The sequence below is a fragment of the Halichoerus grypus genome, chromosome 1 (assembly GCF_964656455.1).
Source record: "Halichoerus grypus chromosome 1, mHalGry1.hap1.1, whole genome shotgun sequence".
Taxonomy (NCBI): Eukaryota; Metazoa; Chordata; class Mammalia; order Carnivora; family Phocidae; genus Halichoerus; species Halichoerus grypus.
The window spans coordinates 57,847,739-57,864,318 of record NC_135712.1 but is presented as its reverse complement, the minus strand read 5'-3'; the positions used below and the strand labels follow the sequence as shown (position 1 = coordinate 57,864,318).

Here is a 16,580-nt window from a genome sequence, read left to right as displayed (position 1 = left end):
GCACATACCTTGCTCAGAATTGGGCCAGAGGGGAACTCTGTCTTGTGGTAGAGCTGCGCCCATCTTTGCAGCCACTGTTGATCAGTGTTTTCATTGTTTTTTTGGGGGGTGGATGCTCCTCCTTGACACAAACGTTCATTTGGGATTTAGATATTCTGTAGTCTGGTAGTGTAAAATGTTTTATGTTTAATGTTGAGTCAAAATGTTTCAGAAAATATTTCAGTTGAAAGGAAAAATCAGACCATGAAATTGGTTTCTTGCTATATCCCAGTTAGAACAAAGTTTGGCTTAAATCTTGGTCATAGGTCCTTCCTGTCCTTGAGTGGGACATATTTTGGTAAACTAGAGAGAACACTAGAGAAGAGTGAAGTCTTATTACCTGAGGCTTCACCTCACTCTGTTATTAACTACTAATGTGAACTTGAGCAAGTTGCTCCCCTCGTGGGCTCTGTGATAGGTTCATCCTCTGGGAAAAAGACTCTGAGACTCTGAGATTTGCATGCATGGGGTGAATGGGGAGTATTCTCAGGAATAATGCTTATGAGAGGTGAGGGATAGGCGAGAACAGAGAGAGAATTTTAATTGTAATGCAATCAAACCTTCAGAGTGGTCCACTTCAAGGCAAGGGGGACACCTTTTAGATCTACCCCCTCCCCACCTCATCAACCATTGAATGTGGGCTCTCCCCTAGTAAGAGTGTGACTTGGGGGAAAGGCAGTTCTTTTCCAAGGAGAGTGATTTTTGGAGAGGGAGTCAGCTGCTCAGCTTCACAGCTGCCTTGCTTCTCAAGGTGGGATCTGGACAACACACCACAGTGTCTTCTTCCGTTCCTGTTTCATATAATGTTTCCTATATTATTGTTTCTTGATAATGTGACTGGGTTGTGCCAGATAACGTCTGTATCACTTCTCTATTGCCACAATAAGGCTTTGTAAAGAAGACCTGCACACTTCAGTGGCATATAATTATTAAACATTCAGTCACATGTCTGTAGGGTTCTGCTCATCTGGGCAGGGCTTGGTGAGCCTCAGTGAGGCTGGTCCATGTATTTGCAGTCCTGCTGATCTTAGTTGGGCTTGAACACTTTAGTGGTCAACTGGTGTTGGCTGATCTGGATTGGCCCTGTCTGGGCTGGGGCCAGGGTAACTTGGTGTACCTTATCTTTCAGAAGGCTAGTGTGGATGTTGTTCTCATGGCCGTGGTAGAGGCAAGAGCAATCCCAAACGTACAGGCCCAATTCTAACCTCTGTCTGTGTCACTTGTGCTGACATCAGCTAGCATTGGCCAAAGCAAGTTGTATAGATGAGCTCAGAATCAAGAGGCAGGATAGTTGAACTCATTCACCTTAATGAGAGCTGCAGTTACTGAGCAAAGAGTCTAGGTATAGAGAGGGGTGATGAATCGGGGCCATCTTTGAAATCTACTACAATCTCCTTCCATCTCAGCCATTCAGTGGTTTTTGTAACTTTCTCTGTTAGGTAGATGTAATGGTTTAATTTTGATTCTAATTAGGAACTTGAACTCCATCCAAGTTACTTACCTCTGAATCCTGGGCCCAGCATAGACTTAGCTCAGGACACTGGCAACAAATATTTTGTTGAATGAACAAAAGCAAAAATGACTGTATGTTGGGAATTAAAAATGGTAATCCTTAGGTTCCAGATAAAATCTTGTTTGTAAAATTTTAGAAACATCAGTTGTTAAAAACATTTTTTAAATCAGTTTTTAATGATTTACCTTAGTATTATTATTATTAATTGTAAAGTATGCTTCTTGTTAAATTTTAAATACTATAGACATGTGTGAAATAAACAATGAAAGCTTCCACCTCACCTTTTCCATTCCCTAGAGGCAGCCATTGTTACCAGCTAGATGTCCTTCTGGACATTCTCTGGTGTCTATTCCTGTGCAGATGTGTTTTCTTTTGCTTTATTTCCTTTTAACCAAGAGTAACGTTTACTATACATTTTCTTCAGCAACTTGCTTTTTTTGCTCAATGAGACATATTAAACAAAAACCAACATGGATCTGGCAATTCTTTTTCATTACTTTGTAATTAATTAATGGCAGCGAAAAATATACATTTAAAAAATAGTTCATATGCATGAAGCATGTCATTTTTCATTTTGTAGACAGTGCTTGGTCTTCATATAAGCTATCAGCTCCCATGTCTTTGAACCCCCTCCATGAAGAACTGTCACAATTTGGGGGAGGAAAATAGATTCTTTCTCCTCATGTTTTGATCTGCTTTGGGGGAAATCAAGTTTCTTGTTTGTATACTTTCAATGATCCTAATCAAATAAACCAAAGTAATAGTTAAATTGTAATCATCCCCTTTTTATCCATAAAAGAGCAATGGTCTATGGTACTCAAGCTCTATAACCTCTGTATCTGCAAAACTGTGGTTGTTTCTACTATAATGTTATTCATGGGTAGCAATGTGGATAGTAACTGATAGACTCTTTTCACTAATACATCTATTATCACATATTTGCTAACTTTAATTTTTTCACATTTTTTTAAGTACAGGGGATTATTTTGCAGAGAAAAATTTTAGTAAGGTTGAGGGAAACACGGTGACATGTAAGGGAGGGAAGTAGCATTATCATCTCAGAAATGTTAAAATGATTTCCAGAGACATAGGAGTTGCCATGTTCATACTTCCCATCAACCTAGTGACCTCTTCAAGAACGATTTCAAATTATAGTAATTTATTTTTAGGGCTTGATGTTTAAAAAAATACATAATGGTTAAAAACTTCTGTACATTTAGTAACACTTGGCTTGAAATTGTCTTCACTCACAACATTTGTATTATGAAAAGCCCTACATTTCTGGAGCTAAAATGAACCTGTGGCCAGGCTTGAACCTAGGCTTATTTTTCTCTATAGCAATGACATAGTTCACTGAGTCCCAAGGTGATTCTCTAATAAAAGTGAGGAAAAGACACAGATTTTAGACTCAACTAAATAAATAACTAAAACTAAAATAAATTTTAAATCTCCTTGGTGAGGTGGGGTGATGACTCATTCCCAGGGTAGAATTGGCGGTCTTCTTTCAGGGATGACTCAGCTGCCTTCACTCTCACTTTGCTCATTCTGATTCACTATGACCAAGGTAGGCAGAGGTGGGGCTTGATCAAGTCAGTCAGAGTACTGACTTTCAAAATTAGTTTAGTCATTTATTTCTGTATTTACTTATTCACGTGGGAAACTTCTGTTCAAACAAAATGTTAGTTGAATGTGTGTAATTAATGAAAGCTGTTCTAATTAACTCAGGATGGAGACCCAGAGCCTTCACCCATTTGCTTCCCACTTATTTCTGTCTTGTCGCACCTGTATTTATTCACATTTCACTTGCCTTAAGATAATGAAAAACCCATGCGAGTGGTGGATGATGAGGACTTGGTAGACCAGCATCTCATTGGTGAGCTGAGGAAAGAGTATGGAATGACCTATAATGACTTCTTCATGGTGCTCACAGATGTGGACCTTAGAGTCAAGGTATGGGTTTCTGTTTTAGATGATACAGTTCTATTCCTTTGAATACAACTCGGAATTTTTTGCCAATGAATCAATTAGACATATGAATAGGCACAGATTATTTTATAAGTGGAAAGGTTTGGAATGGTTCAGATATTCCACATTGCCCTATAGAATTTGTGCCTAGAAATGAAGTATATGGAAAGAGCTGGGTTGGATGGCCTCCTGTGGCCCAGCTGTTTGACTCAGACAAAATTCAGGGTCATGCATTCATCAGACACTGGTTGAATAGCTATGATGTGCCAGGCCCAAAGGATAAAAGGTGAAGAGTATTTGGCTTCTTCCTTCAGGAAAGCCAGATTTAACGTGACCTACTCTGGAAGGGCCTGGAAGTTTACCTCCTGATCCAACATGGACAAGACAGCAGGGTTTTATACCTACTTTCTTCCTATGCTTAGGGACAGAAGTTCTGAGCCATGAAAAACTGTGCCATGTAGTAACACTAATAATAATTATAATAGTACTATCAAAAATATCTAACTTTATTAAGTGTTTTCTGCATGCCAGGCACTCACGTCAACCGTTTACAATCCCTATCTCAAACCTCTGAGATAAATAACAAGTATTACCTTTATTTTACAGAAGAACAAAGAGAGACCCAGAATGATTAAGTAACTTGCCCAAGTTCACCCAGTTAGCATTGGGCTTCATACCCATGCAGGCGGGCTCCAGCTTGCACGTCTTAACTATTCGGTACACCAATAGCATACCAGGCTTATGTGAAAATCATCAGGAAAAAGGTCACCTGGACTAACGGAATAGGAATAGCTGATCCAACCTGCAGTATTCTTCTGGATCTGGAGAGAGGACCTTTTATTAATCCATTCCTCACTTGTGTTGCCCCACCTCTAATGTGAGGGGCTGGACTAGATGGGCCCAAAGGTCTCTGCCAGCTTTCACATTTCACATTCCCACTGGGGGCAGAACTCCAAGCTATGTCCAGACTTCTCTCTAGTTTATGCTGCTTATGCTCATCCAGCCCTCAAATCCATCTTAGGTTGCTGTTGTAAGTCCAGACAGCTGTGATCCAGGAAACTGAATTGCATTATCTTGAAGCTGGATTCCAACTTTTTTCTGAGAATACGTATAGAAACATGACCTAATTTTAAGTGACGCTTGCTCAATAAAACAGTCTCTGGGAATCACAAAGGGTTTATGTGGATTCCTGATGACCACAGAACAGTCCTCCCTCTGGTGGAAAATTACCCTTATTGTTCAGGTCAGATACTCTTAACAGGTTATTCCATTCCTGTGTTGTTTATAGTATTTCTCACCTTCTCTTCAGTGGTGTAATGAACAGGAACCAGTTTAGTCCTAGAAATAGGGAAGCGAACCTAAAATATGTGTGATGAGGAAGGCACGGACCCTTTCCACTAAAAGGTATGCATTAAAAAATTCTCATAAAAGGTAAGGGACAGTTGTTTCATGGATTCTGAACCTCAAAACATCAACAGAGGTACTTCTGCAAAAGAGAGTTTAGTTTATAAATCAATGAACCCTCCAGGCTCTGATTTCTCCAGTGCTCTCTTGAATTCTCCCAGGCTTTCTATCCTCCAAACAGAGGGAAGAAACACCCTTATACACTATATGCTTTCTATTCGTTCTTAAACAGCAATACTATGAGGTGCCTATATCAATGAAGTCTGTGTTCGATTTGATCGATACATTCCAGTCCCGAATCAAAGACATGGAAAAGCAGAAGAAGGAAGGCATTGTTTGCAAGGAAGACAAGAAGCAGTCATTGGAGAACTTCCTATCCAGGTACCCCACCTTTGGAGTCCCTGAGGAGGTGGGTGGGAAGGTGTTCTGGGTGAGCTAATACAAAGGCTAAGGAAACACAAAGTAGACCTGTGTGCAGACCTTCCCTGGTGGAAGGTCTGTCTGCTTCATAGCCCTCTGGCCACTGGGCTTAGTCTTTTGAAAGGGCTCTGGTCGCAAGGTTGACTGGGGTCAGCTCCAAGATTGAATATTGATTTGGTGGTTTTGGATAGGTCTTTTCTCTCTTTATGGCTCCTTTTTTGGCACAGAATAGAGAATTCTGACCTGGGAGGGTTCATTTATTCCATCAGTGAATTTAGAGGGCTTTGTATACAGCATTTTTATTTTACATATTTATTTATTAGGCCCCTCTGGTTCCAAACAGGATTTAGAACACTCTGCTTGATTTTCCACTTCCTTCTAACTGTGCAGAAAACAACAAAAGCCCCCTCTAGGACCTCAAAAGAAGAAATCCTCTTAACCCAGCTCCCTGATTCCCTGGGGAGTAGGGTTTATTGAAAACCATTGTAGGAAAATTTCAATAAATACACAATAAATAAATAAACAATTGCTCCACTTTCTCCCTTCTCCATCCCTTCCCCCATGTTGGATAAAAATTCTACAGGGCCTTTGGGGCCCTAGGAGGTACAAAGCGGCAGAAATTCCACTGACAACAAATAAACGCACAGAGATCTCAGCATAACATCTCCCCTCCTCACCCCCCACACCTAGCTGGACTGAGTGGCTAAGGGGCTCCAGAAATGGAGCAGCATTTACTTGGAGACTCATTAACTTGGAAGCTGTTAACTTCTTACTTGCGTTTATAGAGCGTATTCTCCATATGTGAGTTGGAGAATCAAGGATTCTATGATTAGTAGATGAATAGATCATCTGAATTCCTCTAGATTCGGGAGGCTTGGGTCTCTTAAAAGAGAACCTCACAATGTGAAAAGAGCATAGGACTTATTGTTCATCCAAATTTGGGGTCTGCAATTTACTAGCTATGTTGATTTCTCTATGTTTCTCAATTAACCTGCCTTAAAAATCTCACCCATAATGGAGAATATTAACAAGTAGCCCTGACTACATCCCAGGGTTGCTGGGATCACTTTTTTTTTTTTTTTTTTTTTTTGATAGAGTGCGTGCACAGTAGCAGGGGGAGGGGCAGAGGGAAAGGGTGGGAGAAAATCTTAAGCAGGCTCTATGCCCAGCACAGAGCCCAATAGGGGGCTCCATCTCACGACTCTGAGATCATGACCTGAACCAAAATAAAGAGTTGGACACCTAACTGAGCCACCCAGGTGTCCCAAGAGATCACTTTTTGTATGCTTGCCTCTGTGCCAAACACTTCATCTTCCCTCCTGAGTTTAATCTTTACAACAATCCTAGGATCTGAATACTGTAAGTATTATTGTGTTGCAGATGGGACAACTGAGGCTAATGGAGATTAAATAACTGTCAACACTGAGCTAGTGTCAGCTCTAGGACTTGGCCCCAGGAGAATTGAGCTCCCAAAGTCCACATTCTTACCTAATACTCCTTTTGAAAATATAATGTGAATTATTTCTAGTCTTGGAACCAGAAGCCCTGGGTTTGAAGCAAAGAGAGATATCCCTAAAACCACAGGATTTCAGAGCTGAAAGGAACCTGAGGTTCTTCCTTCATTCAAATTTTCAGTGCAGTGCAAGCATCTGAATGGAGATGGAAGGGGCATGTCTTTAGAAGGATGTGAGGCTCGACTCAGTCTTCAGGCCACTCTCTTGGCTGAGAAAGGGCTCTACCACTCCACTGGACAGATGGCTCTTTGTCTAGTCTTGGGTGCACTGAAACATCAACTTCTGGTCCAAGGTCATCCCTCTCGATGGCACTGACGTAGAAGATTGATGATAAAAGCTTTCTGGTGCCCTTGAGGTGTTCTTTTTCCTTTTCCTTCCTTCCCCTGCTCTCCCCTTCCCTCCCTCGGACTGCCTGCTTGCCTTCCTTCCTTCTTTCCTTCCCTCCGTCCTTCCTTCCTTCCTTCCTTCCTCCCTTCCTTCCTTCCTTCTGGCCGATAAGATTCTTTAGAAGTTTACTTTTGATTTTCACAATTAGTGTTAAATATATCCAAGTTATAAATTTAAGACCGTAGCTCTCAAACTTTTAAGTTTGGCTTTTAAATCTTATTATTCTATTTATAACCTAGCAAATTTTAGCTATCACTTTTAAGGGGCTTTGAATAATGTTTGATCTTGCTTGCAAACTCAATAATTAAACAATTTTATTATTTCAAACAGTCATTTTACATTTAATATGTTATTTTTGAATTGTTTGAAATAAACGAACAAAACCTTGCTGAGTACTTAAATGATCCAGTAATCTTATAAATACAGTGAATCTAAAGTTTTTTCAGGGGGCACCTGGGTGGCTCAGTCGTTAAAGTGTCTGCCTTCAGCTCAGGTCATGAACCCGGGATCCTGGGATCGAGCCTCGCATCGGGCTCCCTGCTCTGCGGGAAGCCTGCTTCTCCCTCTCCCACTCCCCCTTCTTGTGTTCCCTCTCTCGCTGTGTCTCTCTCTGTCAAATAAATAAATAAAATCTTTAAAAAAATAAAAAATAAAAAAAATAAAGTCTTCTCAGATATTCTAGTACCTGCACACGATGTAAAACCACACAGCTAAGCCAATTACTCAATTATACTTTATAATTTAAAGTTTCAAGGTTGTCATTTTATTAAGCCAAATTCTCTTAAGTTTCACGAGAACATAAATTATGTATATAAAGAAGACCAGGATCCTTCTTAGAAATATATATTATCACTATGATTCTTTGAAAACTTTCTCTTCTTAGTTCTAAATCTTCCAGGACTAAAAGATGCATACCTGCTGAACCAGCCCTGTAAACTCAGGTTGCCCATGCTCTGCAGCAGTTACCACCCAGTTCATTGTTGTTATTTATAGCCAAGGATTTGGGGCCAGCTCTGGGACCTGCAGCTACAGACATTCCGAGAGATTTTTCTTACCATCCCCAGGCAGGCTGTCTTTTTTATAATTACTGTGTCATGGGTTTCAAATCTTGACAGGGAAGGCTTGACATTATCTCAATTTTGATCACATACAAAGCTTGCAGTGCTCATTCCGGTTGATCACTGATCTGAATTTGGCATATCTTTGATTTTTAAGACTTGTATGCACATTTTTCATCTAAAGCCTTTTGTACTGGATAGGGCACTATGATATGTAAATGTATTTTCATTCGAATGTCAGAGGCTTATGGACTTTAATATTCAGTACTATGTCAGGAACATGCATCTGCTGTAGATACTCAGAATGGATATGATTATAATTTGGATGTCCTATAGCTGTGCATGATTTGTGGTCACAACTCATGAAATCACTGTGCTGATAATTATCATTGATCTTAAAAGTTAAAGTAGAATCGTGTATTACCTAAAGGCATGAGTAAGACAGCCCTGAGTTTGATTCCTGGTTTCTCCATGTATTAGCTATGTGACCTTGGGCTGATTACTTAATTTCTCCGAGTTTTGGTTTTCTCATTTGCAAAATGAGGATAACGAGTGTATCTATTCTTAAGATTGTTGTGAAAGGTAAATTCAATACTAGAGGTAATGATGGGGGGTGGGGCTCCTGGGTGGTTCAGTCCATTAAGCGCCTGCCTTCAGCTCAGGTCATGATCCTAGGGTCCTGGGATGGAGCTCTGCATCTGATCCCCTGCTCTGCGGGGAGCCTGCTTCTCCCTCTCCCTCTGCCAGTCCCCCTACTTGTGCTCTCTGGCTCTCTCTATCTCTCTGTCAAATGAATAAATAAAATCTTTTTATAAAATAAAAATAAAATAAAATAAAATAAAATAAAAATAAAGGTAATGATGGCACACAGCCCAGTACAAAGTAAGTCATCAACAAATGCTGGCTATTAGTAGTATTAGGACCAGTTATTCAGCTCCTAGTTAGAGAACTTTGTCGTGAAAGAAGAGGTAGGGGGAGATTTAGTAAACACCCCAGGATTGAAACCCAGGCAAAAAGAACTGAAAAAAAAAATTTTTTTTTTTTTTTTTAAATAGCAGTTCTATAAATAAATGAGTATCCAATCGGAATTTTCCTTCAAATTTGCTGAGTTGTTGGTGAGTCTATACAGCCTGTCCAGCTGACCAGACTCTGAAGCCAGTCTGGTCTTCAGTGACACTCATCTGGTTCAGGCTATAATTACACTCCTCTGAGACAGAAGCCCCAAAGAGTGGGCAAATGCACACTAATTTGGGAATTCCAGTTAAGAGAAGCAAAAACACACACACATGCAGCTCACAGCATTTTTATTTACTGATAAGTTAAAGTGACAGGAGAACAATTTGTCCGAAATAAGGATGTGGGCCATGTTGACACCTCTTGTTACCCCTATGCAAGTTGTTTCCTTCAGTGTCGAGAGCTGGAGCCTTGTATCTTAATGTGAAGGTCCGTGGGAGAAAGAATCATTACTTAGGGGAAATGACCTTTGCCTAGTTGTGCCTGCGACAGGGAGTCTCAGATCCTGTCCCTGTCCAATCAGGACAGCATTCAGTGGTGCACACAGGTAAACAAGCCAAAATATACCTCACCCAAAATAGCTCCTTCGAGGATACCCTGCAGCTCTGTGTGAGGCCAGGAGGCTGGCCTGGTTTGGATGCTGGCTGAGGGGCCAGTGCTGGGCTGGCCTGCATCCTAAGGAAGCAGGGAGGGTGCAGGAGACCATGTTTGTGATCCGACAGCAGTCACTGTTCCCTTTCCCAGGAGATCTCGGACAGTTTCAGACGCTCCTCTCCCCTCCTCCATGCCAAATACATTCATCTCCCTATCCTCGGTGGAGGTTTTAGTTTTTCTTTCCCTTTGAAGAGAAACAAGCAGAGGAAGCAAATGTAATGTCACAGCAAGCAGTCCTTGGCAAGCCTTGCTATAGGCGTCCATTCAGAGGTTGTATTTCATCAGACTATCATTTTCTCTCATTCACCCAAACCACTATTCCCCCAAGAGGCCATTTTCTGTGGGGTTGAAAACTCTCATGTTCACTGTGAGGCTAGAACGAGCACAGGGAGAGAAGTCATGAATATAATCAACTGGCTTCCAGCTCAGCGAGTGCACTAACACCCCACTGTAGTCTGCACAGAAGGCAGAAAGCACAAGCCCTCCTCCAGTGAAAGTGGGATTGGAGACAACTCCATACTGTTAGCCCTTGGATGCATACCCTCTTTCCTTCCTATCTCCTGAGGGACCCCGGCTGCGTCAGCCACGCCTCAGGATCTCTGAGGGCGATAAACTAGGGAAGCCATTGGTACCACCTCTTTGATTTACTAGTTAGGCAAATTACTTCTCTTCTCTAAGCCCCACTTTGTCATCTGTAAAATGAAGACAATAGGCCGTGCCTTCACTGATCTCTAATGTTGTCAGCGTAGATGAATGTGTGCTATGAAATGATACACAAACATAAGGACTGAATCACTTATCATTTGGCATTATGACCGACAAATGTCCGAGGTCCATTGATAGACAAAGTTCTACATCTAGAAGCCCACAAATCAAGCCACCATCTATATCCACGCCATCACATGGACAACTTACATGGATGGGTTTTAGTTTAATTCTTAGGTGTTATCACCTCTTTTGAGTAGAAGCTATTTTTGGTTCTAGAGATAAGGAAAAACTGAGACTTCGATGAACTCAGTGACATGCTCAAGGAACCCAAAAAGTTAGCAGTGATGAAACATGAACTCAGGTTATAAGACAGAAGCTCTTTCTACTACCCTACGGTGTTGGAGCAGAAACAGATTTACCATACACGCTAAAATCCTAGGCTCTAGGTGTAGCCCCATCCCACTTCACAGGAGGACTCTGTAATGTTGGTTCTTACCAATGATGGTAGGCTACATTTTAGAACTTGCATTTGCTTCTGGAAGAACCGCCGGCTACCAAGAAAGATGCCTAGGGCTTTGTTTTACCAGGAACCCTCCTTGACCTCTTTGAGCCACTTCCCCATTTTCCTTCTTCCTGTCACTGTCACCTACTTTAAATTTAGTTCTCTTTTTCTGCTGTTTCCTGTCCATACATTCAATTCTTAACTCCCTCCAAGCCCTAGTGAACTCTATTAGAACTTGAGTTTTCTTCAGTTCCCTTCTGATTCCCTATTTCTGTGGCTACAATGTAACATACCATTTTGGCCAGTCTTCATGGCATCTGAGAGCTTCGTGTCTCCCCAAGTGACCCCCCCGGCATGGTGGCCAGGCTCATGCCTGATGCTTCATGCAAATGCTACAGTAGGCAGACCGTGAAGTTATAACAGAAAAAGTGCAAGAAATGTGGAAATGCAGTTTAATGGCTTTGAGGAACTATGAGATATTTCTAAGGGCCAGTGTTTTTCATTCTGGGCACAGGCAAACCCACCAGCCAAAGTGACTCCGCTTTCTTACACTAGCCTCTATTGTTTGAAGCAGTAATCATGCCTCCTGCTTGTTCCAGGTTCCGATGGAGGAGGCGGTTGCTGGTGATCTCTGCCCCTAATGATGAAGACTGGGCCTATTCACAGCAGCTCTCGGCTCTCAGTGGCCAGGCCTGCAATTTTGGTGAGTGGGAAGCCTCGTCATCACTGTTTTCCCATACCACTCTCTTTCTGGTCAATTCTAAAATGGAACATAGCAGCTTAGATCATCCAAATATTCCTCAGTCCAGACTGGAGATTCCCAGACACTTACTCAGTTGTACTGAGTATAAAGTTGCTTTCAGACTGGAGCCTTAGTCAACTGGAGTTTTTTTGTTTTTGTTTTTTTTTCTCAATATTCTCCCCTCTGGGTTTCTTCACTGAAGTGTTTGAAAACACCTACTGTTTTACTTTGAGTGATCTGTATTATGTGTATTATGTGCCTTCTTTTTTTTTTTTTTTAACTTGTCTCAACATCATAAAACTCAGGTATTATCATTTCCTTAGGTAACACTTAGCTACAAACACTGGATCTTTCTCCATAGATTAAATGTCTTTTGTAAAACAGGAATGGCTTTGAGAAATAATATATTAATGGAAGCATACTATACTATATTGCCATTCCCTTAAAAAGGATTTTGATCTATAATTGGGCACCAAAGACAGCAAGATTTATTAAACAGAATCTTATTTTTAGGACAAGTAGGTCAAAGAGAAACATAATTTATTATTTATTTTTTTATAGTGAATTGCTCAGTATTTTGAAGACTAACATTTGCTTTCTTTACCAAAATTATTATCCTAGTGGCCTATAGTAGCATTTTGAATATGGACACATAGAATGGAAAATGCATAGTACATAGAACATTAAGTGCTATGGTGAATGATGGAGCTAAGGGCAGTTTCAAAAGTGGAATTCACAATTGAAATCTCATTTAAAATGCACTTCTACAGAGGAAGAATTTGACAGTCATGGGGTGGGGGGGTGGGGGTAGCTAGAAGCCACAGATTTTAAAAATTCCATTCCTAACTGGAACACAGGTGAATCAGCATTATTTTGATCCTTTTACTAGGAAGAAGAATCATTTGTTAGTTATAAAACTGTGCTTGATTTATAAAAAGATGGGGGTATAAGTTTTGTAAAGCATTAACAGAGCCTGGGGCCTTACTATGACCCAGTATCTTAAATTACAAATACATTTCGGTTTTAAGATGTAAAATAATAACTCAAAAGCAGGCAGAAAACAAGCTCATAACAGTAAGAACAACTAGAAAATTCATGAGTTTTTATGTATAGTCCTTATTATCAAAGTTAATAATTAAGACTTTATATCAATATAAAGGGGTTTTTTTTGTATTTTTAAGCATATTTTAAATTATTTGTAGCCACCAATGTTGCTAGGTAAGACAGAAGTTCTTAGAGAAGTTAATGGCCCTTCACAATAAGAATATCAATAAAATCATGGCTTGTTAATTTTCTAAAGACAGTTTTGGAACAGTTATTAAGTGGTGTTTCATTTAATCTCTGCACACAGAACCTAAATCACATTAGTGCAAGCAAACCCTTTTATAATATACAGGAAATGTAAACAAGTCCTATTTTCTGGGAATAATTAAATTCATGATCTTCCCTTTTGAAAACATGACTCAACAACGTGGAGAACAGAATGCTTCACTTCTCTGGGAGAAGAGCAAGACCACAAACTTTTTTTTTTTTTTTTTTTGGAATAGCCTTTTGCTTGGATTTTAGCTCCTCCTTAAAACAGCCCCTGCCGTGACAACCGTCAGTTTTCTCCTCTGAACAAAAAACTCCATCGATATTCATATTATTAGTCCCAAGTTATGACCCTGCCTAGGTTGGCATTTTGTCTAACACCATGAAATCTTGGTATGATGAACTGACAGCCCTCTTGTCCTCCAATGTTTTTTTCTCCTGAATCCCTTCCTGTGCACTTCATCCTCAAAAGAATTCCAACAAGCTACCAAGGCATGACCTTCTCTCCTTTCCTGAAACTGTAGCTGAATGCGGGAAGCACACTGTGCTTGCTTAAGTGCTTCTCCTTTGAATCCTCTAAATAAGTGATAAGAACCTGCCCTTTACACTGACAAACCTTTGTGCAAGAAAGCCAGAACTATTCCTTTAACAATCAAAACAGATGGGTTCTGCTGTCTTTTCTCCTAGATACAGTTGAATTATCCGTGTAAGCTGTTATAACCTCAGGCATGACTTTTTTCAGCACACAAATCAGCTCAGATCATCCCAGATATTTTAATGTTCCAATGGCTTCATTTTTGTTTTGTTATTTAATAGAACCATAGTTTAAGAGCAAATTCTTCTATTTCCATCTACAAACAAAACAAAACAAAACACCACATCTGACCCTGTTGTTAATCCTAAATCTACAATTGGTCTTTTTCGAGGTTTTAAAAGTATGTGATTATTATTTTATAGCAAAATAATCCATCAGGTTATGTTCTATGTTCTTTTTAATGTAGAGATTTCTAATTGTCAGACATCGGCCTTTGGAGGTAAAATATGATTTACCAATTTTATGGTTTTCTTTTTTCTTTCAGGTCTGCGCCACATAACCATTCTGAAACTTTTAGGGGTTGGAGAGGAAGTTGGGGGAGTTTTAGAACTGTTCCCAATTAATGGTAAAGTGCTGTTATTTTAGAACATTATGAACTACTGTTAAGTTCAATTAAATTATACTAAACTGTATGCAAGCAGTGGGTGTACCTCTAAGGTGAACACAGTTCACTGAATTCACCCCACCTTGTGCATGTGCATGCAAATGGGAAATAGAGTGCAATCACTATTATTGTTTTTAATATAAAATCATTCATAAGTGACAGTAAAAGTATCCATTTTTTTTTAACTAGAATAATGCTTTTTGTCTGCATAGGACTTTATGATTTACAAAGCATTTTTATCTATGCCATCTCATTTAATTCCCACAATAATTTTAGGAAGCACCTGGGTCATATCTTACTGATTCCCTTTTAATACATGAGGATCAATACTGAAAGGCTCAGAGAAGCTGAAAGAAAATGACTAGTGACTCAAGTTTTCAGAAAGCAAATCAGTTCTTCCTTGCAAGATCAAGTTCTTCACAAGAGATAAAGTGCATAAACTCCCTGGCACACAAAGCATCAGCACCCTCCCCCTTCCCCTTCTCCTTTTCACTGACTATAATAGTTTAAATACATGTAATCTACATCTTGCATAATTGGTATTTTTCCCTTTGAAAATGAAATAAGCTTTCTGTTATACAAAAAAGTATCAAAAGGAAAGCCATATTTGCAAAGAAGTAACTAAGCTAATTGGAAATAAACTTAGAAATATAAACAATATAATCTCTGTTCGTGACAAACTTGAAAGAAGTTGATCTTGCCAGAATTAAATTAAAGGACTGGTTTTATATTTTGTAACATTCCTATAAAAGAGACATCACGTGTCCTAAAGTTTGACACTAATAGTGTTGCAGAACATCAGGGACATTTAACTTCTAGTGGAAAAACGCAGCAACCTTCTTTAATTGGATTTTGAACCAAAGGACTCATGGGTACTTTCTCTATTCTCATAGTGATTTCTTCTCATTTTGATGTTTGCTCGAGGGCTGACTTCAATCCCCTAACAACAACTTTTCTAACCCTGTTCTAGGGAGTTCTGTTGTGGAGCGAGAAGACATACCAGCCCATTTGGTGAAAGACATCCGGAACTATTTTCAAGTGAGCCCAGAGTACTTCTCCATGCTTCTAGTTGGAAAAGATGGAAATGTCAAATCCTGGTATCCTTCCCCAATGTGGTCCATGGTGATTGTGTATGATTTAATTGATTCGATGCAACTAAGGAGACAGGAAATGGCCATTCAGCAATCACTGGGGATGCGCTGCCCAGAAGATGAGTACGCAGGCTACGGTTACCATGGCTACCACCAAGGATACCAGGATGGTTACCAGGATGACTACCGTCATCATGAGAGTTACCACCATGGATACCCTTACTGAACAGAAACACGTAACCTTAGCCCCAGCCAGTTTCCCCTGCAGCTGTTAAAGCCACAAGTGGCCAGCTATGTAAAGGAGTTTTTCCACACTGCCTACATCCCCTGGCTTTTTCTTTCTGTGTTCTTCCAAAATTAAATAAATAGCAAACTTTTGCCTACTCATGAGTTGTTATTGAAACCTTAAATCATAAAGATGTTTAAAAGAATCGTTTCTTTCTCTAACTGGAGGGGATCTGGTGCTGAATGGATATTTCCCTCTTCTTATATGATAGCCATTATTTAGAACACAAAATTCTATGTAAAAGTATTTATACCTCTCATTTATTTTTTAAAAAGTATTCATTGGTAAGTAAAACTATGATTGTTAAAGAAAATTAAAGATCACAGCACAGATGTTTTCAGGAAACATCTGAACACATGTAACAAAGGAAACACCTTCTTAACACTTTTGGAAATGTCAGTCTAAAAATGATTGAGATGGCTCTGCTTTATATTGTGAGATTCTTTCATAAAGCTTGATACCATAGGAGTCCAATGATATTGGCCACCAAAGCCAGGAAAAGCACCAAACCCAGCTTTGCTATCATAGCCATTTTCTGCCCTGTTTCTCTTATTTTATTGTATTTTCAGAGACAGATCAGAGGGCCAGGAAAAGGAATCCCTAAATCATCACCAGAATCTGGCATTGCAACCAGAGGTGATACTTCCAGAATTTTAGCAGGTGCCATGGAATTCCTGGCACAGAAAAGCTTGACCCCTCACACTTGACACCCCTGTACTTACTAGTTAATGGACTTATTACCATGCTGGCATCTTATATAAGAAAATTACAAA

The 16,580-nt window shown here is 39.8% G+C and overlaps 1 protein-coding gene across 2 annotated transcripts in view; it reads left to right on the top strand.

The window, feature by feature from the left end:
- The window catches only part of CCDC80 (coiled-coil domain containing 80), a 35,632-nt gene extending 19,728 nt beyond the window's left edge, over positions 1 to 15,904 (top strand). Inside the window, exons 4-8 of one of the 2 annotated variants that reach the window (XM_036066599.2) lie at positions 3,366 to 3,502; positions 5,154 to 5,302; positions 11,778 to 11,881; positions 14,311 to 14,391; positions 15,401 to 15,904. In XM_036066599.2, coding sequence (XP_035922492.2) covers positions 3,366 to 3,502; positions 5,154 to 5,302; positions 11,778 to 11,881; positions 14,311 to 14,391; positions 15,401 to 15,747 — 818 coding nt within the window. In that variant the 3' untranslated portion in view covers positions 15,748 to 15,904. The remainder of the gene's footprint in view (positions 1 to 3,365; positions 3,503 to 5,153; positions 5,303 to 11,777; positions 11,882 to 14,310; positions 14,392 to 15,400) is intronic. The other variant, XM_078066047.1, reaches the window with a different exon arrangement.
- Positions 15,905 to 16,580: the final 676 nt, after the last annotated feature.